The sequence below is a fragment of the Lagopus muta genome, chromosome 8, assembly GCF_023343835.1.
Source record: "Lagopus muta isolate bLagMut1 chromosome 8, bLagMut1 primary, whole genome shotgun sequence".
Classification (NCBI taxonomy): domain Eukaryota; kingdom Metazoa; phylum Chordata; class Aves; order Galliformes; family Phasianidae; genus Lagopus; species Lagopus muta.
This window is the reverse complement of record NC_064440.1, coordinates 17,895,382-17,922,174: the sequence shown is the minus strand read 5'-3', so window position 1 is coordinate 17,922,174 and position 26,793 is coordinate 17,895,382. Positions and strand designations below refer to the sequence as shown.

The 26,793-nt window shown below is 39.0% G+C and overlaps 1 protein-coding gene across 7 annotated transcripts in view; it reads right to left on the bottom strand.

The window, feature by feature from the left end:
• The window catches only part of CERS6 (ceramide synthase 6), a 114,793-nt gene that overhangs the window by 68,137 nt on the left and 19,863 nt on the right, over window positions 1–26,793 (bottom strand). For all 7 annotated transcript variants that reach the window (XM_048952336.1, XM_048952342.1, XM_048952343.1 and 4 more), the window contains 2 exons: window positions 7,321–7,426; window positions 6,035–6,165 (listed from right to left, as the gene is read on the bottom strand). In XM_048952336.1, the coding sequence (XP_048808293.1) occupies window positions 6,035–6,165; window positions 7,321–7,426 (237 nt within the window). The remainder of the gene's footprint in view (window positions 1–6,034; window positions 6,166–7,320; window positions 7,427–26,793) is intronic.

Sequence of the window (26,793 nt, the reverse complement as noted above, 5' to 3'; positions counted from 1 at the left end):
CACAACTATAGTAAGAGAACATTACAAGAACATAACACTATTTGTTATTTAATTAATTCCTCTTCCCCTAGCATTTCCACATTACAAATCACACAGCATGTTTCTTTACTTCCTTCTAACTGTTAAAAGAGTTATCAGTTCCTGCTTTAAGGGCATTTTATGGCTGTTTTAGAGCCACCAATTCACCTTTACCAGCAGTTTAACGCCATACAGCTGTTAGGAGCCCCTGATATGAAGTTCCCATATATTTTAATGGGAAGATAAGTTACTTAGTTATAAGATATTCAGTAAAAGATGGATAGACAAATAAATACATAGAGACATTTGGGAAACACCATTAAAGTGGCCTTTATTTGTAAAGGCTGTCAAACTAAACCTTTAAATGGCTTGTCAGGCAATGCTGCAAATAAGATGATGGCCCTGTTCCTTCTTATTTTGGGTATACGCTTTGTATTCACATATAGAAGGCAGAACAACAGCAACTCGCCCCACAGGAGCAGCTCTGCTTTCCAGACTTCCCTTGCTCTCTTTTACAGCAGTGAAACAATGGTCAGTTCTCTGCTGCAAGCAGCACTGAAACTGCTGAAAATCTGTATTGACAACTCAGAAGTAAACAGACTCATAATACCATTTACCAGATATTTCTGCTTGCATCTCAAAGATCGCTGAATTCAGCAGTGTTTTTTAGCTGACTTAAGTGGGCCTGAGGCTACTCAAAATACGGAGCTAGAAGCTTTTTGATGCCCATTTGTTTTCTAGCGCTTTTCTGCTACACACAAAGCACAGACTGATGAATTCTTTTATGCTCTTTGTTCAGATTTTTATCAGCACTGTTCAGAATTCCAACAACTAAGCAGCTGTCTCAATTTCTTTTCTTCACATAGTTATTTTTCTTGTACAGTTCTGCAGAAGAGTTACTCTGCTGCTGAAGAAAAAAGGCAAGACCAAGAAGCTGCAAACTGCCCATAAAGTTTCCACAAAAACATGCACAAGTGGAAAAAATGTTCTATGCTTATATATATATATATATCTATGCACGTGCACACATATAAGAGTAGATATATACAGCAATCTCCCCCAAAGCAGCATTCTTAAACACTGTCATTTCCTTAAGAAAAAAAGTATGTTGTCTAGATTTCACTCCTCAGTATGTGAATATCCATGTTTTCAACACAGACTGTTGCAAAAAAAACTCCAAAAACACTCTTGTCCACACATATCTGCCAGCTACTCCTTGGATACCATGAAAATCTCTCTCATAACCAGCTTACTTCTACCTATGTAGCTGAAGGACAGACAAGTCATGTATCTGATGGTATTTCAAAATCCCAGTCTGATAACTTAGGGCAGAGATATTTTTTCCCTTTGCTTGGACATGGAAGGGGAGCAAGATGCTTGTTTGTTCAATACTGTCCCCCTTTGAGAATAGTAGAGGCGCCTGCTGCCTCGTGTGAAGCAGAAGCACAGTACGCTGAAATGGGAAAGAACCTGGAAGTCATTTGGAATCACCACTGCATTGTCTTTCAGATATAGTAACAAAGACACTGTGTGTCCTGCATTCTGTTTGGCAGTCAGTAAAACCATCATTCAAGGCCTTCCAGGCATTACATCCTCTCAAATAATCCCCAGCACACCTTGAAGATCCCTTTCCACTAGCTTAATTCATGCCATGAATTCTCATCCTGCTATTTTCAGATATAACATTCCCCCTTAAGACATATCTGGGATTTTGTTTTCTATTAATGGCCAGACACTTTAAATATATATATATATTTCTGTGCCAGAACTATGCTCCAGTAGAGTCTTTTGAGCATCTGGTCCAATTTATATCATTGTCTATAAAGACTGACAGCCCTATGTAGAAACAATTGTTATTCTTGTAAAGTACTGCAGATATTCAACATGAATAACATAGAAATTACACAAGCTTCAGAAAAGCTTTGTATATTCTCATGTGCTGCACATTTAAAGAGCAGAACACAAGGACCTTCCCCTACTCTTCAGGAGAAAGCTTGTTTTTCCTTTATCTTTGGCTGCACCCTGGGCACAGAGTAAAAGGAATAAAAAGCAGCAGAAATTCACAGTAGTAGAAAAGTCCACTGTGCACACAGATCACCAATTTTTCTTCTCCTTTATGCTCCTTGGATCTTTAACATGGAGAAAGAAGAAAAACTGCCCGTGGTCCCACGAGAGAAAAAGTAATGCACGACATACCCCTGCAGCTAGTACCTGAGCATTACAAACAGAAGTTGCATGACTTTCCAGCAACTACAAACATTACATTATTAGCTCCAAGTCTCATTTCAAAATCATCAAACCGTTGAAAAACAACTCAACTTGCTAATAAAATAAATCTCTGCGCTGCATTTATTACTGTCTTTGGAGTAACACTCGATAATGAATCATTACCTGGCGATAACAACAATTCCATTTTTCATATACATACTTAGAACCATAACATCTGAAATCTAAAACAAGTACATGTTGCCACTTGAAGCCTCACCACGAGTGGATTCCACAGCTCCAATAATTGAATGGCACTTTCTCTTTCAGATGGAGACACAAAACTCTCAGAAGTGACTGCTGTTAAGGGTCTCTCAAAAGTAATTTATTTTCATTATAAGACTGTTGCACAGGCAGTGTGTATAAACAGCAATAAAAATCTCCATTTTCATTTAATTTCCATCTGCTTATTCCTTGGATGTGTAATGAAGACAAGCAAGAAAGGATCTATTCAATTTTTTGGAGAAGAAAAATGTAGATTTTGGAATTGCTCAGCACTGTGCTTAGAATCAGAATTTAAATACTTCTGAGGGTGTAGGAAGGAAGGGATAGAGAAACTGAGAAATACGTGGTCAGAGAAACATAGAGAATAAGTTACTGTTTCAATATGCTGGGGCCTGGCTCTTGTGTGTCATTCATGACAACCCAAGTGTGTTTCCACTCTCAGTCTTCGTCCTACCAAATCTATTCTGCCTTTCACAGTAACCAAGACATCCATTAGAAAGAAAGATTAGGTGCTCAGAAATGGTCCCTTCTGAACAACTGTCTTCTCCTCCACAGGACGGAAAAGTAATTCTGGGTCCAAGAACACTTTCACTAGCTGTAAATTGAACTGACTCCGTATAATAGAGTTGGAGTTGTTCTTAAGCAGCTCCACATTTACTGTGGGTTCTGTCACTTTCATCCCCAAGTCACAGCCAATGAAGTCTGTTGCCAGAAAAACTGCAATCTCCTCTAGAAGGACAACAGAAGCTCCACAGCTGAAGGTGTGGGTGGGGATCACTTGCTTCACTCACACTGTGCCCACAGATTACTCAAGGGGAGGTTTCACCCTCTGGCAGGCTACTAACCACCCTTCAGCGCTGTGTTACTGGAGGACTGGAGTGCTACTGTTCCCACGGCTGCCACAGGAACACATGCTTCTTATAGCTCACAGCTCCAAGATGCCACCCACACAAGGATTCTTCAGACAAAAAAAAAAAAAAAAAAAAAAGGCATCCCTGACTTTCCCAGTGCTGTGTGGACTGACTGCTGATGACTCTATCCAGTGTGACAAGGGACAGTTGGCAGCATGTGGCACTACTGCAAATGCTCCCACAGGAACACTCCCGTGGCCAGGTAACATCTTGCTCTCACAGCAGCACATACACATGGAGCTGCAGAGGCAGCTCCCGCTGCACCCTCTGCAAACCACGAGCTGAGAGAATCTGAACTGTTCATGTATGATTTACATCAACCTGCTTCTTCTTGGAAATGCAACTGTGTCATTATTGTTAAGTATGCCCATGGAACTAACAGCCAACATCTCTCTCTAAATGAAGCTGGCATATAATTATGGCTACATAAGTTAAGGCGCTCAGAGCTTGATCTCACCTTTCAATTTGCATTCCCAGCTCTTATCCACATACTTTTTCCATAACTTATGCCACAAAGGCGCAAGTTCAGCACCGGTAACTTTCGTAGGCATTACATGAGACTCAGCCAGTGATAAGCGCTTCTCACAACTGATTTCTGCAAACAGAAAAGCTCTCCACTACTGCTCTGCTGCTCTCAGAAAGGTCAGGCTAGTTCAGCCCTCACACACTGCCACTCAGGCAAGAGCGAAATCTTTGGCCCCAGTTACAGAAGCTGTCAAATAAACCCCCTAGATATACAAGACCTATCAGCAATAAAGTTATTTTTTCTATTCCAGATTCCACAACCTCTCCTGCAAGTTACACAAGACAAGCGTATAATTTACAGACACCATCCTTATAGAAAAGGGTTGTCCTTCAGTGATCTCAAAAGACCATCAGCTGTTGGGTAATACATTCACTATTCACCCATAATCTCACTCTGCCTGGCTTTTCTTTGGCTAAGTAGTGTGGCTTTTAGCTGTAAATACCACAGAAACTAATTAAGAATTCTGACAGTTATATTCATCTGTTCATTAAAGAACTATCATCTTCAGACAATTTTTTTCTTCTAAAATAGAAAAAATGAAATTCCCTCAGCTAGAGAGACAATGTGCTTCAAGAGTAGCACTTCTAATTTCTCTCCTAATGAATCCTTACTTGGAAAATGATAACATTTGCTACTGAAATAATATTTCATCTGTGACTTGGCTTTGGAAAAAAATGCCTTAACACATTATATATTCAGGATCATGTTATGAACTTTCCTGTCATCTCCACAGAAAAATAAAGTTTAAGTAAAACACTTGAGAGAGTGGAATGTTTTACATTCCTCACATGAGAGAGTACAAAATAATATAACAGCATACTTCACAAGGAAAGTACAAAATGACTGCAGACTACCATATACATAAATATATGCCGCAACACATTTTTTATGATTTCTTTACGTGCAATTTTTTAATGAAATCATAGAATCATAAAATCATTTGAGTTGGTACAGATGCCTAAAGGTCACCTAGTCCAATTCCCCTGCAATGAGCAGGGACACCACAGCTAGATCGGGTTGCTCAGAGCCTGGTCCAGCCTGACTTTGAATGTTTCTAAGGATAGGGCATACATCACCTCCGCTGGGCAAGCTGTTCCTGTGCCTCACCATCTGAATTGTGAAAAAAAGTCCCTCCTTATATTCAATATAAATCTCCCATCTTTTGGTTTGAAACTGTTTTCCCTAGTTCTGTTACAACAGACCCTGCTAAGGAGTCTTTCCCCTTCTTTCTTACAGACTCCCTTTATTTACCAAAAGGCTGAAATTTTTTGGAATTAAAATAAGCTCGGGAAAAAAAGATTAAAACTAATAGGATTCACTTTCTAATTCACACAGGCTTTCTTGGTTGCTGCTGACATTTTTACCTAAAACTTCCTTCCCAACTGGCAAAAAGCATAACTGGCTTTAAGCCAGCTATAACTCATCTGCTTGACCAATAGGGTGTGATAAACCTGATGTTTTGTTTATGGTAACATTTGCCAAGTGTCTTGATTTCAAATATATAAACTTGCCTTAGATGTGTGACTTTCTACATTGAATGAGTGATATTACACCAGTGCTGGAGAGCTCAGCCTTGTAATTAATCAACTTTTTCAAAGAAACTGGTATTCTTTGTTTTTTTTTTTTTGTTTTTTTTGTTTTGTTTTTTTGTTTTTTTTTTTGCAAGTTCAATGTCTATCAGTTCATGTAAATGAATTAAGTAGATTTAGGTTTTTGTGCTCTTTCCATGCAGATTAAGTATTACTATGCTAAATCCAGCTAGCATAAAAATATGACTCAGATACTAGAAACAATAGAGAAAAAGAAACCTGCTTGGATAATCAGTTTGAAGAGCAATTGGATTCTGAGAAATAATCCTTAGAAGCAAACTTTTGAAGGTAAAAAAATAACTTCAAGAAACCATAGGAATCTTTAGCTTCCTATGATTAAGCATACTCAAGAAAATGCACTAGTGAAATGGACCACCCCAGAATGAGAAGTGCAAGGAAAATGGTTTAAGTACTCAATTGGCTTTTGTCTTTATCCCTCCATTTCTGATCTCTGTCAAGCTATATAGCTAAAGACTTTGCCGTAAAGACAGTTTCCTTACATGCTCTCACAGAACTTTGTAAGAGTACTGGGCTTCTCCTGGTTGCGTCTTTGTCGAAACCAACGCTGAATGCTGCGTACGTCCCAGTCCAGCTGCTTGGAGAGGCCCTCCAGCCTCTTCTCATCCGGATGCTATACAACAGAGATGGATAAAAATTATTTTCCCCTATTACAGTAACTTCAAGTTTAAAGCTGGTTTAACTTCCTTCCAATCACTTAGAGGCCATCTGTAAGATGCATGGATACGTAGAAATAAAATGCCCATGATAGAAATCTCTGCTGACTCATCCGCATCAAAATATGCTTACAGTGACTACTATTAATATAGAAGGCTGACATATGCTATAATATTGTATGTGGTTTCTTACTAAAGAATTTACAGAGGGTAGCAGAATGAAAACTTGCATGAAACTTGGAAAATAGTGATAAGCAGGGATAATGTGATATATACTTCTGGAGCAGTGGGGATTACAGACACTCCCTTGCCTTCCGTATGCTTTGTCTGTTCCATCTTCTGTCCTGTTGACAGTTACAGGAGTGAAGATTGTTTGACTGACATGTAAAGAAGAGGATATAACCCATGTTTTTCACATAATAGTGTTTAAAAAATGAAATCATGAAAGTGACAAATTCAGATGGAATATCACCTTGGAAACAGGGAGAGGGTTTTTTTTTTCCTGTAAAACGAGCTACACAGTTATTCTCCAAAGTAGCAAACATGAAACTTGACTTCCATTTGAATGGTAATGGCTCTGCAAACCAAGGCAGAGGCAAGACAAATAAAATTGGTCTGTCTTCGACTACTCTACAGAAAAGAGTAGTACAAGCCATGTTTCAGTTTTCTAGCTTTTCCCTCCAGGTTCAAAAGACAAAAAACACAATGCGAACAGCTACGAGACCAGAAAACCACCAGCACCCTGCACTCAAGCAGTTGCCCTGGAAGGATTAGCTTTAAAATTTCATAGAAAACACAGAAAGGCATCTCATCATCTGCTATTAATTCAAATTAAAAAATAAATAAATAAATAAATATTTGTGGAAATTTCTAAAATGAAAAAAGGGAGGAAGCAAAACAAAAAGTGGCTATATGGCACCTGAGAAGTACTTCTATAACTTTTTTTAATTAAAAGCTCACAAAGATGCACAACTGCTCAAGCTGGCATACCAACAACTGCAATGTTTGCATGTCCTGATTTTAGCTGTAAAAATGCAGCACAGCAGTTAGTGTCATTTTGTTCAGATATATTTTACAGTGGCATATCCTCCTTTCTTACATAAATACTATACCTTTGTAATGGCTGTGAAAACTTTTTCCAGGATAGCATTAGGTTGAGCTTTCTGTGGTCCGTTGGCTTGGACTTTAAGGCCTAAGGCACATGGTTTAGCAACGAACCTACAAGAAACAGAAGAGTGGAAAAAGAAAGTAAGTGAAACCCTTCAATTATCTATTTCATTACTGTTACCAATCACTCATACATGATAAATGTGCAAATATTATAAACCTGCAAAAATAAAACCAACCCAAAACAATTGTTAGCCTAATAGCTTAAAAGAAAGTTCACACAAGTTATTGCATGACAAGTAACAAGACTTTGAAGGATGAAGTGAACTCCACCACAGAGTGCATGATATTTTCTTTAGATAGATAGATTTTCATTCACATTGGAGAAAACAAAAAAGCACACAAAGAAAGCATGAGAGAAATGCCTTCCAGACAAGCACCACTACAAAAAAGAGCAGGGTAGCTTGCAGAAACAAGGAGAATGTAGTGTTCTCCTCCTTCAAACAGGGTCTTTTTCAGATTAGTTTCCAGAGCAGCTATTGCCTCACAACTTGTTTTGCACAGAGGAAATTCAAACAAATTTCTTAGAGGCAATAAGCATGAAGCTACCCAGTCAATACAATTTTCTGAACCATAAAGTTCAAATGACATAGAGCTCATGCCTCAAATGACATAGAGCTCATGCCTCAGAGATTTTGCTCACGAAATACATCTCCCCAGCTCTTCTGCTATAGCACAAAGCCGTTGCAAATCCAAACTCCAATCCATAAAATCATCCAGTTTCTAAATGTCTATATTGGAGACACCGAGTTTATAGAGACTTAATTACAAAATTTACAAAGCTCAACATTACGTTTAAGAAGTAAACCATTTGTAACTATGAGTCCCATTCTTGAATCCCCATAAGAACTACAAAGTCTTTGTATATCGAAATAGTAGAGGACTCAGAAACACCATTTCAACAGCACAAAAGATGGCAGCCATGGCATCACAGCAAAGCATGTGCAGATATATTGAATCTAACAATTTCTTTGAAAAGAAAGGGGAAGATACTCTCAGAGGAAACATGTCAGTATTTATTCCTATCCTTTGCTCACAAGCAGAGAATACTGTAAGACTGTGAGACTATAAAAAGTCTCCCAGTTAGAAAAATATACAGGAAAACTTGAATTGGAATAATTCAGGATGCTACTTATATAAATCATATTGAAATATTACATGCCTGCTTACGTATAAACTCCTCAGGCACATTGTTTTGTTCTATATTTCTGTAGTGTCCCAATCCATACAGCTGAAAGAGAACTCTAGGGTAAAATAAGGTTTGCTGATTTCTAACAAGTGGTGGCAGCTGCAGTGGTAACTGAAGTAAGAACTGGATCCCAATGTCCTCTGAAATCATCAGATTCCTAAACACCTTTGTATTCAGTAATTCTTGATTTTATTCTAAAGACTCCATTTTCAGGCTCCATTTGCCACAGAGAAAAAAATAAATACAAGTAGTTCAGAAGTAGGTCTACATTCACACACCTGAATATGACCACAAGCTCTTTAAAACTGTGATATTCCTACATTCAAGCACCATTGTATGCACTGTTCTGAACTAAAATTGCTGCCTCTGCACACATAAGACAGCAAGCTGATTAAAAAGAAACTTCAGCTCTGCACTTGTACATAAACACAGAATTTGTATAATAGCTAAATAAGAAACATGAAGATTGTGTCCTTTGTACTTCAATATACTTTTATTAAAATCAAAGGGACAGTTTTTGTCTAAAACACAAGAGCCAGCAAGAATTGTTCTCTCTAGTTCAATGTGATATAATCAAATCAGTGCTGGCCACTGTTACCACATAACCATAAAGGTGCAGCTGAACAATCTAATGAAATGCACAGAGTTTGATATCAGAAATTCACTTTTTAATTTTAATTTTTAATTCCTCCAACCATGTAATAGTTACCAAGATTCCCAGTCTTTTTATGTCCATGTTTTGTACAAAAAAAAAAAATTCTTATAAAACAAGAAACAAGTTTAAGACAGACTGTAAAGAGAACATCACTCAGTGTTCAAGCTAATTTCACAAAGTTCCACAAGAAAATATGTACTAATAGAGACAAGGTAGAGAAGTGATGCAGGTGGAACAAAAACAAGTAAAGAACTTCATCAGCTTCACGTATTCAATAAGGAATCCAATTTTGACTGTCAATATCAATGGCAATGTCAAAAAACATTCACTAAATAAGTACAAATAAAGGTTTACAAATTATTTCAGATGGTTTTTGTGGGCACTTGAAAAGTCAGTCTCCTCCAAAATGAGATGGTGTAGAGAAAAAAAAAAAAAAAAAGCCTCTCAACTCTTCTAGTGAAAGAAGTGAGAGAAATGACAGAACTGCAACAGAAAGGCAGTTCCCTACAGATGGTAATTTAAAAGGAAAAAAGTTTTAAATTTGCTCCAGTCAAAAGCAGGTAAGAGTTCCCACTAGAAAAACTCTCCTGGAAGCAATTTCAACAAGCTTCACACTGAGCTGATGTTTATTTAAATCTAAACCCTGCTGCTGGATTTGCTTAAACGCCATTCTTAAAACATGCCTGGCTATTGACTAGTCTGAATAAACATAGGACAAAGACAGATAAATATGAGATTTTTTAGTTTTTTTGAAAACTTATTTTTAAACTTAGCAATATTAACAGTTTCATTTTAACTCTGAAAAACAAGTTAGAATTCAATCAATAGAATCTCTAATTTCCTATCGTAATCATAATTCTCACTAATCACTTTCTATAACTATTCAAGTTAGCTCATAACAAAACAAAAGCAGTGCTCGATACGTGCAGAAACTGTTTTGTCAAATGCTGTCCTCCCTAATAGCATTATTCACTTTTTCCATTTCTGCATTACTGCAGTCTTCAATTCCCTAAGCAGAAATCTATGGGACATTTATTGCATAAGGTATTGCTATTAAAAGAGAAGAAGTATTGTGGAAGAGTAAGAAGAGCAGAACTGAACAATGCCTGCTTTCCTCTTCACACATAAATCCAAGAAAACACTTCAGCAATCTCTCAACTTATTGAAGTAAAGCTGAATTGAAAGCTGGTATTCAATTACACAGAAATCAAAAGGAAAAGCGTTTTTTGCCAAATGCAGTCCCATCTACTCTGGATCTACAAATGAAATAACACAAATAAGGAAATTAAACTCAGAATTCAAGAACCTTTTCAAAGGCAGCCTCCTCATCCATTTTTTAAACCCATATTTAAAAGCAAACCAAATCCAAAAAGAACCATTCAGATAACATAGGTTACTACAGAGTACCCAGGCAGAAAACGCTCAGCCCTTGCTGGCCAATAAATACCATGCTGTTGTGATATGACAGGCATTTGTAAGCACCATGTAGCTCCCAAAAGCAGCCACTGGTTTCCATTTTGGATTCTGCATTTTTCAACTCAAATATTCTCATCAGTGACAGCAAGGCCTCATGACCCATGCAAAATACATGTAAATTTGATCAAGTATCACACTAGTTTTTCCATTTGTCTCTTTAGCAAATGTCCTTTTTACAAACCCAGCTGCTGTTAAGACAGATGAACAAGCGAACAAACTGAAAAAACTAACAAACAAACAAAAAAAAACCCCACAACCAGAACACAGACCTGTTGGAGTGTGCCTAGAGAAGAGCCACAAAAACAATGCACGGAATGGCACGCCCCTCCTACAAGTACAGCCTGAGAGAGCTGGGGATTTTCAAAGAGAAGGCTTTGAGTTGACCTGAGAGTGGTCCCTTTTAGGTACTGGAAGAATTACAAGAAAGAAGGGGACAGACCCTTTAGCAGGGTCTGTAGTGACACAAAAAGGGGAAATGGTTTCAAGCTCAAAGAGATTTAGGTTAGACATAAAAAAAAAATCCTATACAGTGAGGGTGGTGAAACGCTGGAACAGGTTGCCCAGTGATGTGGTTGATGAGCCATCCCTAGAGACTTTCAAGGCGAGGCTGGATAAGGCCCTGGGCAGCCTGATGTAGCTGTGGTGTCCCTGTTCACTGCAGGGGAGTTGGGCTATGTGGCCTTCAGTGCTCCCTTCCAACTCAATGTATTCTATGACTCTAAAAAGCCTAACATTGAACGAACTTTGCTCTGGTGGAGGAAGTTACAGCTACTGCTTGCAATAGTTATAGCAGGCACGATACTGTGTAAGAAAAGGTCAGAAATTCCACCCATCCTTCAGTCCCAGATAAAACAAAAGCCCAAACATTCACACTCTTCAGAAACTGTTCTGAGCGCTCTACACGAGAGTACAATTTCTCACATTCAAAAAGTCACAGCTCAGTAATATGCTGGTTCCACCCTCTGCACCCTTCACATCCTGTGAAAACTTTAGAAATATGAACAAGACAGATTCTCGATAAATACAAATCTTCCTGGACACACAAACTGGAAACAATGTGAGCATCATAGATCAAATAACCTGAATAAAATAGTAAGGGAAATGCTTCCAATGATTCACAGTTGCTTCTATGCTCCTTAACTGCACATTTCAGCCTTATTAATTAATTACCACAACCCTTTTAGCTCACTGCTGTTCATCTTGACAAATCACATCATTTTAAACTCAGAATTAACCAGACATTTTAGAGTTGGCCTTTATAGCACTATAACACAATGGAAAGCACAGCAATGACAGCAGAGTAGCAAAGACCTAGGGTGCAGCGAGGATTTGCTCAAATATAGCAGCCACGGGCACAGAAATAAAGGAAAGGAACTGCTTACCTTCACAGGGCCTCAGCGAGGCAGGGTTGTTCAGGAAGATACCCTTACCTCTACTGCCGACCCTTAAACAAGGTCTGGAAAGGGTGGAGTTCAGGGGCATTACATGCACCTGAGCTGCCCTGCGTTGGCCCTGCCTTCCCACCAGGTGCTCAATCACTGGTTCAAGCTGTGACTTAGCATTTCTGCTATGGCCTTCATTATCCTTTGAGGCTGATATTTATCAGCACGAACAAAGTTTGCATTGCACAATAGTTTTTAAAAGCATCACAGGAAGTAGTAGAGTAAATCCCCTTCCTTTGCAGAGGCGACATCTTCATGGACAAATCTGGAAAAACAGCGGTGAATTAAAGCTATGCAGAACATCTCTGAGCCGTTTCCAAGGAGAATGAACTCTAGTTTGAGCTAAGTGGTAAACTCTGCCAACCTGCATATAGCATCTCTATGAATCTAGAAAAAAACTCACTTGAGCACAGGCACAGTTCAAGTGGTGCTAGCATAAAAGACTGCTGATGCTGCTAACACAAGCCAACCGTGATCTCCATAACAAAAAAAAGAAGCTATTCCTACAATTTAAAGACATACATCAAATCATTTTTTTCCTATTAGTATATTTATAAATATCCAAGAATGCAGCTGTAACATGCAAAAATTCCTCTGTACTAAATATGTGCCCAACTTAGTTTTGAAGAGTTAGGAACTCCTTTTGAAAGTGATGTGGAACAGATTTTCCCAGCTCATCTTCATGCTCTCTAAGCACAAATCATTCCAGGGATTTATGATTGCAATTGTCTCACTTGTTAGACATTGCAGTTTTAAAATGGCAATCTAAATCAATTCCAACTACAAGAACTAGTGAGAAAAGAGGCTTGCTTCTGAGCAGACAATGAACAGATTTACTGCTGCAACATACCAACAGCTGAGTTTTTGTTCTTTTTGTACAGCTGACCTATTTAATTCAGAAGCTACCTATGTTAGTAATTAAAACAAACACACAAACACAAAATGCAGAAAATCTTAATAGTCCTTGGATAAATTCATTGGCTATGCCATAGAATCACAGGATCATAGGGGTTGAAAAGGAACTCTGGAGATCAAGCACAAGCCCCCTGCCAAAGTTTTCTTTCAGTAGGTCGCACAGGAAAGCATCCAGGCAGACCTTGGGTATCTCCAGAGAAGGAGATATACACAACTGCTCCGGGCAGCCTGTTCCAGTGCTCTGTCACCCTCAAAGTAAAGAAGTATTTCCTCATGTTCAGATGAAACCTCCGAGCTTCCAATCTGTGCCTGTTGCCCTTTGTCCCGTTGCTGACAGCCACTGGAAAGAGCTTGGTCCCAGTCTGAGGAGTCACTTCAATATATCATGCTCAGAATTGAATTTTGTTTATGTTTCTCAACGCACTCTGCTACAGAAGCACCACTAGGATGCAGGGCCTGCAGCAGAGGTAAGAGTTCTGAACCAGTTAGCTTCTCTGTTTAGCTCACGGGAGCCAACTCTTTCAAAGATCTATTCCCAAGTCTGATGAAGTGACTTCAGAACAGATGTATATGTATGCCTTTCATCTAAGAGATGTAGTGCAGTTTCTTCTCCTCACGTTAGAGATGCATTACCCATTATTGATGCAGCAGCATCATTATTCCATCTCTCCCATAAAATTATATAAAGCACTGCACTGTGGAATCCACATATGCTTATAAAAAAATAAACACTAAATAGCTTGCAGGAACATTCAGATTACTGAATGATTTAGGTTTTGTCTCTCTTTGGCTCAAATTACTAGAAAGCATTTATGCTTATTAAAGGGAAAAACATGATTAATGGATAATTTTTTTTTCCTCCAAAGTTCTGAAAAATTTTTGTTGATGTTTCTACCTGAGAAACTTTCTCAACAAGCATGCATGCTTTCAGCCTTAGCTGATAAGCTAAGCTAAGCTAAAGCTCAGCCTTTCTAATAAGTATGGTAAAATTCATTTTAAAAAGCTTAGAAAACAAAACAAAACACAAAGAAAACCATCAATGATGAATGTCCTTTTACTTCTCAACTATGGAGCTGGGAAGCCATTTTTTCATCCCTCATAACAAGAACCAAAGTTCAAACAAGCTCACCCCTCATAATAAGAGCCAAAGCCAACATCCTACTGGCAGCAGCAAAGGCACCTGTACATCCCTTGGATGCTAGGGAGTGCTGGTAGCAGACCAGCAGGCTGATGAGGGCCAGTGGAGCTAATGGCATAGAATGAGAAACAGCTTATCTAAAATAAGGAAGCACAATCAGAACTTCTCAAGTGCAGGTCTTTGCTAGTATCTAGCAGAGAGGGCTAGAAGCAGATGAATTACTGTGTGTGTGCGCCGTGTCAGGCTTCCTCTGCTAGCTGGACACCTCTCCACAATGCCAGCTGCTAGGACTGCTGCACTGTGACCACATCAGTTAAGCTATGGTACCACTTCTGTGAGTTCTGCTTTTTGAAAGAAAAGACTGACATGGTCAAACTCACAACTACAACTTGATTTCTTCTTTAATATACAGTTGTAGATACAGCTACCATAAATAGGAGAGCAGCCATATACTGGAGTACTGCGTTGGTTTGGAGGCGAACTAGGGATACCAACTAGGATCTTTCACAGAAACTATTAAAAAACAATAAATTAGTGTGAAAATTCCATTCCAGATTGGTAAATTTCCCATTAAATCCTTCTAGAAGAGTCAGAGCAAACCAGAGAAATGCTTTAGTTAAAGTTGAAAGCACCATTCCTGCTCAAAACCACACTGACCAGGACTGGGCTTATGAAGGACTGTCTGCCTGTAACACTTGAGGCTACATTAACAGATACATCAAGTGGTTGAGTAAAACTGCATCTCTGCTTGCAGGAGCAACGCTTCACCTTCAAAAAACACCCTGGTAATTTCCCAGAAGCCAAGTGCCCTATAAATTCAGCATTCCATCCTAGGAAAACAGCATTCAGCATTAAGTATTTTTCATACTTTGGATGCTATATATTCATTTATACATACATATGTATACGTGTGTGTGAAAAATAGGTTTGTATAGATCAGTTTTAGAGAATTTGGTCACAGTAATCTGGTTGGGGGCAATAAGGGACTCAAAGTCTGCAGTCCAAGTGCACTTCTACAGAAGAGAAAGTGGGACATTTTTCAACAGTTTTGGGGAAAAATAGTTGTATTGAGAAATGACAAAAATAATAAAAAGGAGTAGCTGCATTTCTACTGTTTTTTGTTTTGCAGTGCTATGACATTATTTTAAATAAATAAAACAAGTTATTGTCATCACTCAACAACTCAACAATTTTTTTTTTTTTTTTTTTTTTTTTTTTTTTTTTTTTTTTTGAGCACACATTTGAATTTTCTGGCTTCATTTTTTGACTGAACATAAATGTCTAAAAATCATTTCTCCACACTGCACAACATTAAAAAAATTTACCTTTTTTTTTTTTTTTTTTTTTTTTGCTCCAATCTCAAAAAGCCCTGAGCCTCAATGTGGGTTTGCACTCCTCCTAGCTCCCATCCCAACCTCCCAGCCAGACCCTGCTGGTCACAGTCCTCCTGCTACTCTCTGTTCACACACACTATTATTTTTCCATTCCACTGAGCCACCAAACTAATTTAATCACTTTTCCAGTGTCTGAAAAGGCTCAGGAAAACTCTACCTCAACATTTGGGTTAGCTCATCAGCAAGCCTGACTAGAGCAGAGTTCTCAGTCACAGACATGGGTAAGTTCCAGTACCACCTCTACCAGCAGTGTAATAGTTGCTTGTCCAGTTAGTAACTAACAACAGAAACGAGACAAACCTCATCCAACAGCTCACAAATAGAATTAGCCTCAGGCCATGTTTTCCAAACATGGAAGCATTAAAAAAAAATGTTATTTGCATATACATGCATAAAGCTCAAAGCATTTTAGTTTCTTCTGCAGCTGTGAGACTAAAAGACTGAATTGTAGAGAAAGTACGCACTCCAAAATAATGGAAATCCCTCAAGAAAGCAAGAACCATACAAATGTAGAGAAAGGTCACAAATAAATATTTTTCCAGCCAGCTGTCAATTGCCTGCAATATCTGAAAATGAAGACTTTTGTCACTGTAACTTTCCAAGCATGGATTAGGCAGAGGGAGAAGAGAGGACAAGGGAAGATGCGCTGCAGTCCCACACACTACTTAGAGACAGGGCCGCCTCTCAGCAGACCTCAGCAGGCACTACCAAGGCTCTAAATGGTACAGATGATACAATTCCTGAATCACAGAATCACAGAATTGTAGGGGTTGGAAGGGACCTCCAGAGATCATCGAGTCCAACCCCCCTGCCAAAGCAGGTTCCCTACAGCAGGTCGCACAGGTAGGCATCCAGGCAGGTCTTGAACATCTCCAGAGAAGGAGACTCCACCACCTCCCTGGGCAGCCTGTTCCAGTGCTCCGTCACCTCACTGTAAAGTTCTTGCGCACATTTGTGCAGAACTTCCTATGCTGCAGTTTCCGGCTGTTTCCCTTTGTCCTGTCTCCACTCACCACTGAAAAGAGTCCGGCCTCGCCATTCTGCCCCCCACACCTTAGATATTTATAGACCTGGATCAGGTCCCCTCTCAGTCTTCTTTTCTCAAGGCTGAACAGACCCAGTTCACTCAGCCTTTCTTCATAGGGGAGATGCTCCAGGCCCTTCACCATCTTTGTGGCCCTCCGCTGGACTCTTTCCAAGAGATCCCTGTCTTTTTTGTACTGGGGAGCCCAGAACTGGACACAGTACTGCAGATGAGGCCTCACCAGGGCAGAGTAGAGGGGGAGGATCACCTCCCTCGACCTGCTGGCCACGCTCTTTTTAATGCACCCCAGGATGCTATTGGCCCTCTTGGCCACAAGGGCACACTGCTGGCTCATGGCCAACCTGTCGTCCACCAGGACAACCAGGTCCCTCTCCGCAGAGCTCCCCTCCAGCAGGTCATCCCCCAACCTGTACTGGTGCATGCAATTATTCCTCCCCAGATGCAAGACTCTACACTTGCTTTTGTTAAACCTCATCCAGTTTTTTTTTGCCCAGCTCTCCAGCCTATCCGGGTCTTGCTGAATGGCAGCACAGCCTTCAGGCGTGTCAGCCAATCCTCCCAACTTCATATCATCAGCAAACTTGCTGAGGGTGGCCACTATCCCCTCATCAAGGTCATTGATGAAGATGTTGAACAAAAAACTATAATAAAAACAAATATATCACTCCTACCCTTCTTGCATATGTTAAAATAAGGACACAAAAGTCAAGGTCAGTGTTAAAATTCAAGTCTGGAATTCTAGCCCACTGCTAGAGGTCAATGGAGAAAAAAACCCATTCTCCAAATATTTGAAGCAATGGACATAGAAAATGGAAGGGAGAAATACAGTAGAAAGGGAACATAGCTATTTTATTTTTAATAGTCACAGTAGGTTACCATAATCGAATTAGGTTATTAGGGTGACCTACTCTTCTTAAGTTGCAAGACCCTGCAACATCACTTTACCTTTTACTCGGGCCACATTGTCAACATGCGAATGAGAAAGACAAACCAAAATCTGTGAGCAATCTGTGGCATCTACATAGAAGCTGCAGCCAAGGCATACCATCCACCAGCCTCCTGACATGTGAACATACTCAGTGCAGCTTCCCTTCATCCTCCAAGGCAACTTTTAAGATGCATAAAGAAGGTGCAGTTACCTACAGCTTGGAAATGACCAAAAAGTTACTAAGTGTCTCAGAGCAACTGTCTGAAGAAGTAAAAGCCTCAGTACTCATTTTGGTAAACAACAAAACTGCCCACTAGAAAGCCAGTGCTACTCTCCCAGATTCCTCCATGGTAGCACCTAGCCAGGACATTAAATGATACCACTGTCCCCTTATATTATTGTATTCATTTGTTTTCCTTATTCCAATCTATTTTCTACCAGGAGAGAAACAATAAAAAGTATAGTTAAGAATCACCAGTGACAACTCTAACAAAAATTAATTCATCTAATTTTGTTCCTAAAGCCTGCAGCAAGCCATAGAACAAAAATGAGCTTATGGACATATTTTGTTCCTGAACATTGTTGTTGTGCTATCTAGGACAGGCACAAACTTTAAGTCTAGAGAGAAGCACACACCACAAAGCCTTTAAATATTTGTGAAATTCCTCTTTGTTCTCTCGGGAGTCTGACTGGCTCTCTTCCTAGGGGTGCCCTCTTGGGTCTGCCACAGGGTATGGCAGAGAGGATTTCAATTTATGACTCGCACTTAGTAGCAAACCAGTAACTGTGGTGCAAATCCTGTTTCTCCCTCCATCTGGAAGCATGATGTGTTTCAGGAACTTTCCTACTCTGAGATGAAAGCTCAGACTAAATCATTTTTCTGGTGAGTGAAGACTGTTCCCTTTGAAGAGGGAATAGGTCACGGATGCCTCACAGCAGGATGGCTGCATCTCTGTCAGCACCTGAAGTAGACATGGTTGGTTTGGCTTAGAAGTTAAACTTTCATTCTAAGAGCAAGGTCACAAAATCATCAAACCTTTTGAAAGTACTTAGAGAAGAACCAATTTTTATCCTGGCTGGCAGGTATTAGCCACACAAGATGATCAAAGGTACTCATTTACATACTTTTTTTTGTGCACATGTGCATATACATGTATCCACACACACACACACACACATGCGCACGCACCAAGTGTAAGATAATCAAATCAAAAAGTCATCTTTAACACATCTACATATGAAAAGACACATGGCCCAAATGAGATTAAAAGATAAGAAAAGAACAGGAAGAATAGATATGATACACCTTTATATTCAATCACTGAAACATCTTAATATAAAAAAACCATCATGACACACTTATGAAATAGATGCACACATATTCATGCGTATTCAAATATATACAAAATCTGAGTATACATAAAATCAAACTCTTACATATTGCCTGACTATCAGCAGCAAGAATTAGAGCTTCATTTCTGTCCAGATTTTTTATACAACACTGGAACAAGATCTCGTTTCCAACTAGGATAAAAATTTCGTTGTTCAACTTATCTCTAATTAACTTCTAACACACACACACACTAATATAAATATGTTCAAGTGTTCATAAATCGTATTTCTGAAGAAGCATACAGTCAAACTATACAATAAATACTTCTGCCTGTTTTATCCTTAAACTGCGATGACCTGAAAAGATAACACCACAGATTGAACCAGGCCAGGAGAGGACAGGCTCAAATGAAGCCATTACAGAACCTTACTCATACTGTCCTTTAGCAACTTGATTTTAATATTTTAAACAAAAGTATCGCCTTCTGATAGAACAGATAAAATAACAGATAAAAGTACATCAAAGTATCTATAACTCAAAAGAATTATTACAGATTATTCATCGTGGAAGAAGTACTTCAACAAAGAAGTATATACAAAAAAATGGTAATTACACAAAACATTCATAGCTGAAACAGCTGTTCTCTGAAACAGCTCAGACGGACACCTTCATCAATCTGCTTGCAAAGTAGCTTCTACCTGCATCACGTCACCATTAAATACAATGCAGACTGTTCATTCATACATTCAAACAAAACCAATTCACATCTGCTTCAAGCTGCCCTATACATTTTTCAGCTCCATCTTTTCATTCCATTTCAAATTATGCATGAATTTTCTTAATGCCCTCCTGGCTCATTTGCCACCTCACTGAGGCACTCTCCAGGACGAGCAGGGAAGCAGCGGTGGAGTGCAGGGCCCACAGCCCTCTGGATGAAGGTGCTGAGTTTCTATTAGCTTCACCACCTCCAAGGAGCAGGTGGGTGCCAGAATCAAGGATGCACAGCAATCCTTGCAAGGATGCAAGTTCTAAGCCTCCACTTTCTGTCTTCCATGCTGAGGCTTTCCAAAGCAAAACCCACCATTGCAAATGCTCAGCAAATCTTTCACACAAAATGCTCGTAACAAAGCTTACAGGCATCTCATTGTACTCCTAATGCATGATAAACAATTAGTGATTGGACAAAACAGTGCAAGATCAAATCCTATTAACAAATAATAGGATTTGCTTGTGGATCACCAAAACACTACTTTGGCAATTACTCCCTTGGTGGCTGCAGCTATCAGCACCAGGCAGGGAGCCCTGGTGACACACACATCCCATGAGCCCCACACAGAGCTCCCAGCCAGCTTTGGGGCTCCCAGCACAGAGCAGCTGCTTGCTAACTAAGTGAAACTGAAATTGCTGCGGCATGGGGCAATCAAAAGTAATCTCCTGTCTGAGCTGTTTTTCAAACCATTTACTCTTTGTATCCCTTTGCAAGCATATTTAGTACAGCAAAACAGGCCAGAAAAGAAACAGTCACATTTTTATTTATTTTCAGCTCAGCACAAGGGTTTTCACAGGAATGTACTGGTAAGGCAACATTTATTTCCAACTTTAAAAGCGGCAAGTGTTTGTTACCATGTTCAGCGGTGCCATTCCTTCTCATCTCCTTGTGATCAATAGAATTGTCTTATTTGATTTAACAAGCCACAGTGCATGCTGCTTGGGATTAAAGCAACTTCTTCCACACCACATTACAAAGGAACCTGACCTTCTGCCCCTCTTGTTAGAAAATAGAAATGGAAACTAATAACCAAAATTAGGAGCCTGTAAGAGTTGTAATTATGTAATAATAATATTTTAAAGCAGAATTAGGAAAAAAAAAAGTAAAACCAGTAGTAGACCGTGAATTTTATTTTTTAACTAAAAGTTCTGATTATAAGTGCATTCTTATTTAGAAGTATTACTAAAAGGTCAAAAGGAAAAACAACCTGTCCTTTAACTAAGCTTTGACCAGACAAGCCAAGGCTACAGTAAAACAGAAACTTGGGTAAAGGTTAACTTAGTCCTAATATCAAAGCCCACCCAGCTACACTTAGAAAAATACATGCTGTCTCATTAGGTATTATTAGCTCTTCCACAGGTGTCGAATATTTATCCCCTTGCTCTAGGTAATTAAGTAAATTGAGCATTTTGCTGCGAATGAATGAAACAGTCTGGAGGAACAAGAAGTAAGGCTATTTGGATGATCTGCTAGTTTGCCAGCTAAAGCAACACCCTATCTATAGCCCAGCTGCAGTAGAGATTCCAGTTTGGCTGTGTGCACTACTGCCAAATTGGAACTGCCTTGTGCTATAATGCTTGGCTACAAGAGAAAGAAGAGAGATGGAACCAAGTGGGAGAATGTCTAGGTAAAATTGCTGCAAGGCTGATTGCAAAGACTTCCCCATACAGACTGCTTGCTCAGGCAAAAAAAGAAAAAGCATTTACAGATCTCACAGACACCCAAACAGTTTTGGCACTTGCACCTCAATGTTACTTATATCCCAAACCATTCACAATACTTATCAATTCAGTGTCTGCATAGTGTTTGAACTAAACAAGGCTTTGGAAGCAAAGAGCACTTGATGTTTATCAACTTTGCATAGGATTATAGAACATGCTTGGCTTTCCCTTGACAACAAATCAGATGTGACGTTTCCATCCAGGATACATGAAGAAGTACCACATCCCAAGACTGTATAGTACATATAGATCTGGAAATGAGGATCACAAAGAAAAGCTAAACTCTGCAGAACAGCTGAAATGATGGCATAATCACAAGTTTAGAGCAACTTCAATAACAGACTGATTTTCAAGAGGGTATGGATTTCTTGTGACAGATGTAAATGGATCAAGAACAAAACCAGTTATCGCAAATGCACCGAACAGGTATAACTCTGGTCAGTCTGAGACACTTCAGTTAACAAACAGCTCTGAAAGGATTGCGACTGAATGACAGAAGACAAGCATACATGCATGTTCTCAGCAAATCACTATCCTCCTTCAGAAGCCTGTTGTAATGCTTATCATCCAAAGCATCTGGATGGTCAAAGCACTGGGTATCAGCCTGTCAGAGACAGCTTGCTGTTACATTACCAGTTCTAAATCTCTGGTCTTCCGCTGCTGAGTAATAGAATTAAAACAAACAAACATCCCAACCAAGCAGAGCCTTCAATCACTTGATACAAATAGAAATAAGAAGACAAAATTATGAGCTTAGAGACATTATGAAAAACTGATCTTAAAATATCTCTTTCAGCCTTGTTTACTTTGCATGCAAAGAAGAGTTGCACCAACTCTTGCACAAAGGTAAAAATATGGGCTTCACACACCTTGAAATACTGCAGATAGGATGAAAAATTAAGCGTTTCATGTCACACAGCTATCAAACACAGGGGGAATAGTGATGGGGAACTGAGGGAGAAGAGCAGAAAGCAGCAAAACCCACATCAAACCAGCAGACGTGCATTCCTTTCCTCTCTTTCTCCCCATATGCATGTATTTCCATTTCACTATACAGTAACAACAAAATTTTACATTTTAATCCACCACAATTGAACATTCAAAATAAAAACAAATAAATAAATGTTCTTCTACAGAGGCAGGTTTAGAGCTGAATCTGCCTGCAGAGCCATGCAGATTGGAAAAACTAGGTCAAATCTTTTGCTAGCCAATCTCGCTGCTATTCCTCCCCACACCCCCTTCTCTTTAGCTTTCAGTAGTTACTGAATAAATCAATTAACAAGATCTGCCATACAGGTCTCAAATTACTTATGCCATGTACATATCAGGTGAGGAAGGAAAGGAGCAGAGAAAGGCTAGAAAAAGACAGAGATGGGGGAATTGCTGTGCAACATTATAGCATCTACTGGGTTTTTGTCTTTTTTTTTTTTTTTTTTTTTTTAAGCTTAGCATTCTTAAATGAACTCTTTCTAGTCTATCTCCTACACTTTGCAAGTGAACAGTTTTAGAAACCTAACAAATATTTTGACACTGAATTTTTGGAGGGTAACTATAATATTAGTTTTTATATTTGCTATTCATTCTGTACATGTTTTATATAATTTTCTTGTAGGGAAAAAAACCACCTCATATATTCACTGTCACAGAGGCATTAAGTTTTATCAGCCTTCATAAAACGCAGGGACCAAATCAGTTCAGCATACTCATTTTTAATCATTTCTCTCCTTCTGCCACCCAAGGCAGAAGCACTCAGTTTCATAATTAAAAAAAAAAACAAAAACAGAAATGCAGTTCTGTATCAGCTGAATCCTAGAACAAATCACTGTCAAACTCCATCTCTCCACATGCAATATGCTGCCTGACAAAATACTGCAAGAACGCAAAGATGGCCAACCTAACTGGTTTGACAGGCCACGTGCCCAAACCTTCACTTGGATAAGTGCCACAGAACGTGACGTTGCCAGACAGAGGGAGGGGGAATACCAGTGAGCTGCACTGCTGAGAAATGTGCAGAACTAGCTGGCAAAATGCATGACTACTTCCAAGCCATTTTAGCCTGAATTAATAGAAATAATTTCTCTCCCTGCACAGGTGCTCAGTGGAGTTTCTACTGTGATAGCAAGGTCTTTTTCCCTCACCAGTAATCCCAGGTCTACCACACACCACCTGCAAGAGCTATTTGGAGCATCAGGTATAGCTGAGCGGCAGACTACAGCAGAATGCATCCTAAATACAAGAATGCACACAGACACTTTTGTTTCTGATGTTTCTTCAAGTTTAGCCATCCTGCCTTTGACTAAATTCCTCTGAAACCAAGGCCATACTACACACAACTCATCTAAGTCAGCCCCTCTGGCCTTTGTTACCGAGGTGGACCTTACCTTTAACAGTCACTGTTAAGCTTTTACAGACTGGATAGTTTTTCACCCTCAGCAAGCCATAATTGAGTACCATAGACAAACTGCTATGGAAATCCTGAGGAAAAGGTTGTGGGTTTCTTTGTTGTTGTTATTTTGTTAGATTTTGGGTTATTTTTTGTTGGTGGTTTGTTTTGACAGTGACGTATTAAGAGGAGTGGACTCTCAGACCTGAACCCAGGAGCACCCTTGGAGTCTGGACTTGGATGTTAAATGCAATCTAACAAACACTGCTTAATGTTCTGGTACAGAAACAGCAGTGCTGGAATTATATTCGAGGAGACAGACCAAGGAAGGTGTCAAAAATGAACATCTGTGAGAAAACTGCCAAACTAAAACCATTCTGGAACCACTGCATGGTCCAATGGCAGCTTCCATCATACTGTGACTCACTCCAAGTAAATTACTCAGTTTTGAAGTCTGTATATTAATACACAGTGCTTCTCCTCAAGCAGTGCTCATGCACGATGGCCTAATAAAGATCTTTTGCTTCTATAAAAATTAGAAGATTCATTTTCTCTTATTCCTTTTAATGAAGGTTGGACAGAACACTTGGATTTATCTAAATGACATTTCCTTTATTTATCTTTCATTTTTAAATACCCAACTGGGATAAGAAGTGTGGTCTGAGATTCAATTTTTTTCTATCCCATTCAACAGATAAACAAAATGGTTATTCGATCAGTTTTGTTCACAGAAAGGTAATTTCATTAGCCACAACACAATTAAAAACTGTTCCCTAAAGATATCTGCAGAACAACAAATTTCATTTTTCTTTTAAGATACCACCTAAAATTAAAGTGTACACAAAAAATGAAGCAGGAAATTCCTTCACTTATTTAAAAAGAAAATCGAATCACTGTTCTATTTAATTCAGCAGAAACTTGTAAGCACAATTTTTCAATTGTTTAAATTTCTTCTTTTGAATCACTAAAGCACCTTGTGACTAATTTCCTAACTACAAACTTAACAGAAGATCTCCCTAACTTGGTGTTTCTCTAAAAAGGAATTAAAGTTTGTGGATTTCTTGCTCAAGCCTTGGTTATTTTGAAAATACACAACCAATCTTTCAGAAATCAGCTCTTTTCCTTAACTGGGTTCTTGCCACACCTGGAAAGTCTATAAATTACTGAAAACATCTTGTCTTTCTGGATGACCCCAACAATCAGAGCTGTTCTGGATTGCTAGGAAACATCACCATATTCCTCTCATACAGACACACATGCATCTCTCCTAAAAATACAACATAAAGCAAGAACAATTATTTCACATTATATTTAATGCTACAAAATACCCTTTAGTGCTAATCAAGCCATCAGAGAAACACACTAATTTCCCAGGGTGACTTAAGCAGTAGTTTTTGTACTGTGATAGCTATGGATCTGAATAAAAATTCACGTGGCTGATTAAAAAAGCTTTCTTACAGCTAGGGCTTTTTAAAAAATGAATAATTATCAGGAATTTTCAGAGCTGATCCCTCAATAACTTGAAGAATTCACACACACAAAATCTTTTCCCAGGATACAAGTGTTCTCATGTTCCTTTGAATTTAAAAGCATACCTCACATTGTTTCTGGTGTGAATGAACAAACTGGTAAGACTACATTGCTTTGCTCCTACATGCAGACACACACATGGGTCATGCTTTCCCCTTTCTCTTGCTCCCAGTCCACATCTTTACTCACTTTCAGCTTCTCTCCCTACTCCTACACACTAGAAACCATGGCCTTGTTCTCCTTTCAGTTCCATATTCTTGCCCCATTCCACTTCTGGTCTTCAGCCTCTGTTAACTATTCTTATCGAGATAGAAGAAAAAGAATTTAGAGAGTAATGGACTCCCTAAACTTCAAATTTCAAGTGAGAAACAGAATTGTCAGAATGCTGAAGAGCAGCAGATTGTCACACCATAAGCCATGTGGTTGCTGCACTGTATCTCAACAAAAATTTTTTGCATTACTCACACATGAGGGGGTTGACTTGTCATAATCAGTCATTCAAGTTGGAAATATTTATTTATGGTGCAGAGATATTCCAACTTTTGTTTTTATTATTCATTATTTTAATACCATTATTTAAGAGGCTTTGGAATATTAAAATTCCTCAGCCTGTACCACAGTAGGACTGAAAGAACTTACATATAATCACTATTTCATTTATACAAGAAATAACCCAGCTGAAGAATCGAGACCTAACCTAAAAACGTAAGCTGAGAGCCAAAGTACGCTGCACTATGTTTACCACATCATAAATAATGCCTAAGAGCAAACTAAGTCCTTCACTAAATTTACAACTTGGTAACTCAGTTAGCTGGTCAAAAGGAATATTTTTTCAAGAATTCGGCAGAATGGGTCACCCTGCAGTAAAGTACTGAAAGCTTTTCGTTATTCGTGATGGTTCTCACTAAGCAACATGAAAACATTTCAGAAGTGTTGAGCTTGAGCTGGGAAGACTCTGGTGCATGCAGAGTTCACTCCTGTGTTTAATCTTTGAGGTTAACTTCTGTTTACCTGTGAAGTGATCATGGTTGTGGGGTGGCATTTGTCAAGAGAAAAGAGAGCCTGAAAATAATCTGGTTAAAGTGAAATGTGAGAAAATTCAAGGTGGATCTAGACAACGTGCTGCATTTTTTCCCTTCATCATGCAAATATATTCATTCAGAAGACTTTTTGTGTCATTTAACATACCTGCAACAGTAGCAGACAAGACAAAAAGAGCACCTTGGTGTGAGGAGCGCAAGATTTGTTGAGACGGTTTTGGAAGTCATAATTATAACTTATTTAATAATCCTTAATTAAAATTAATTAATTAAAATTAATATGCACACAAAGTTTACTCTCTAAATAACTGCCACATGTGAAACACACATCATGATTAAGGAGGGCACTTTTTGTGTGTACCCAGTAAAACTCTTAATAGGTCCTTATATCATCACTTTGGCAGCATGATGCAGTTGCAACATGGTTTCCAGTACAGTTCAGAACAAGCTGCAAACACCC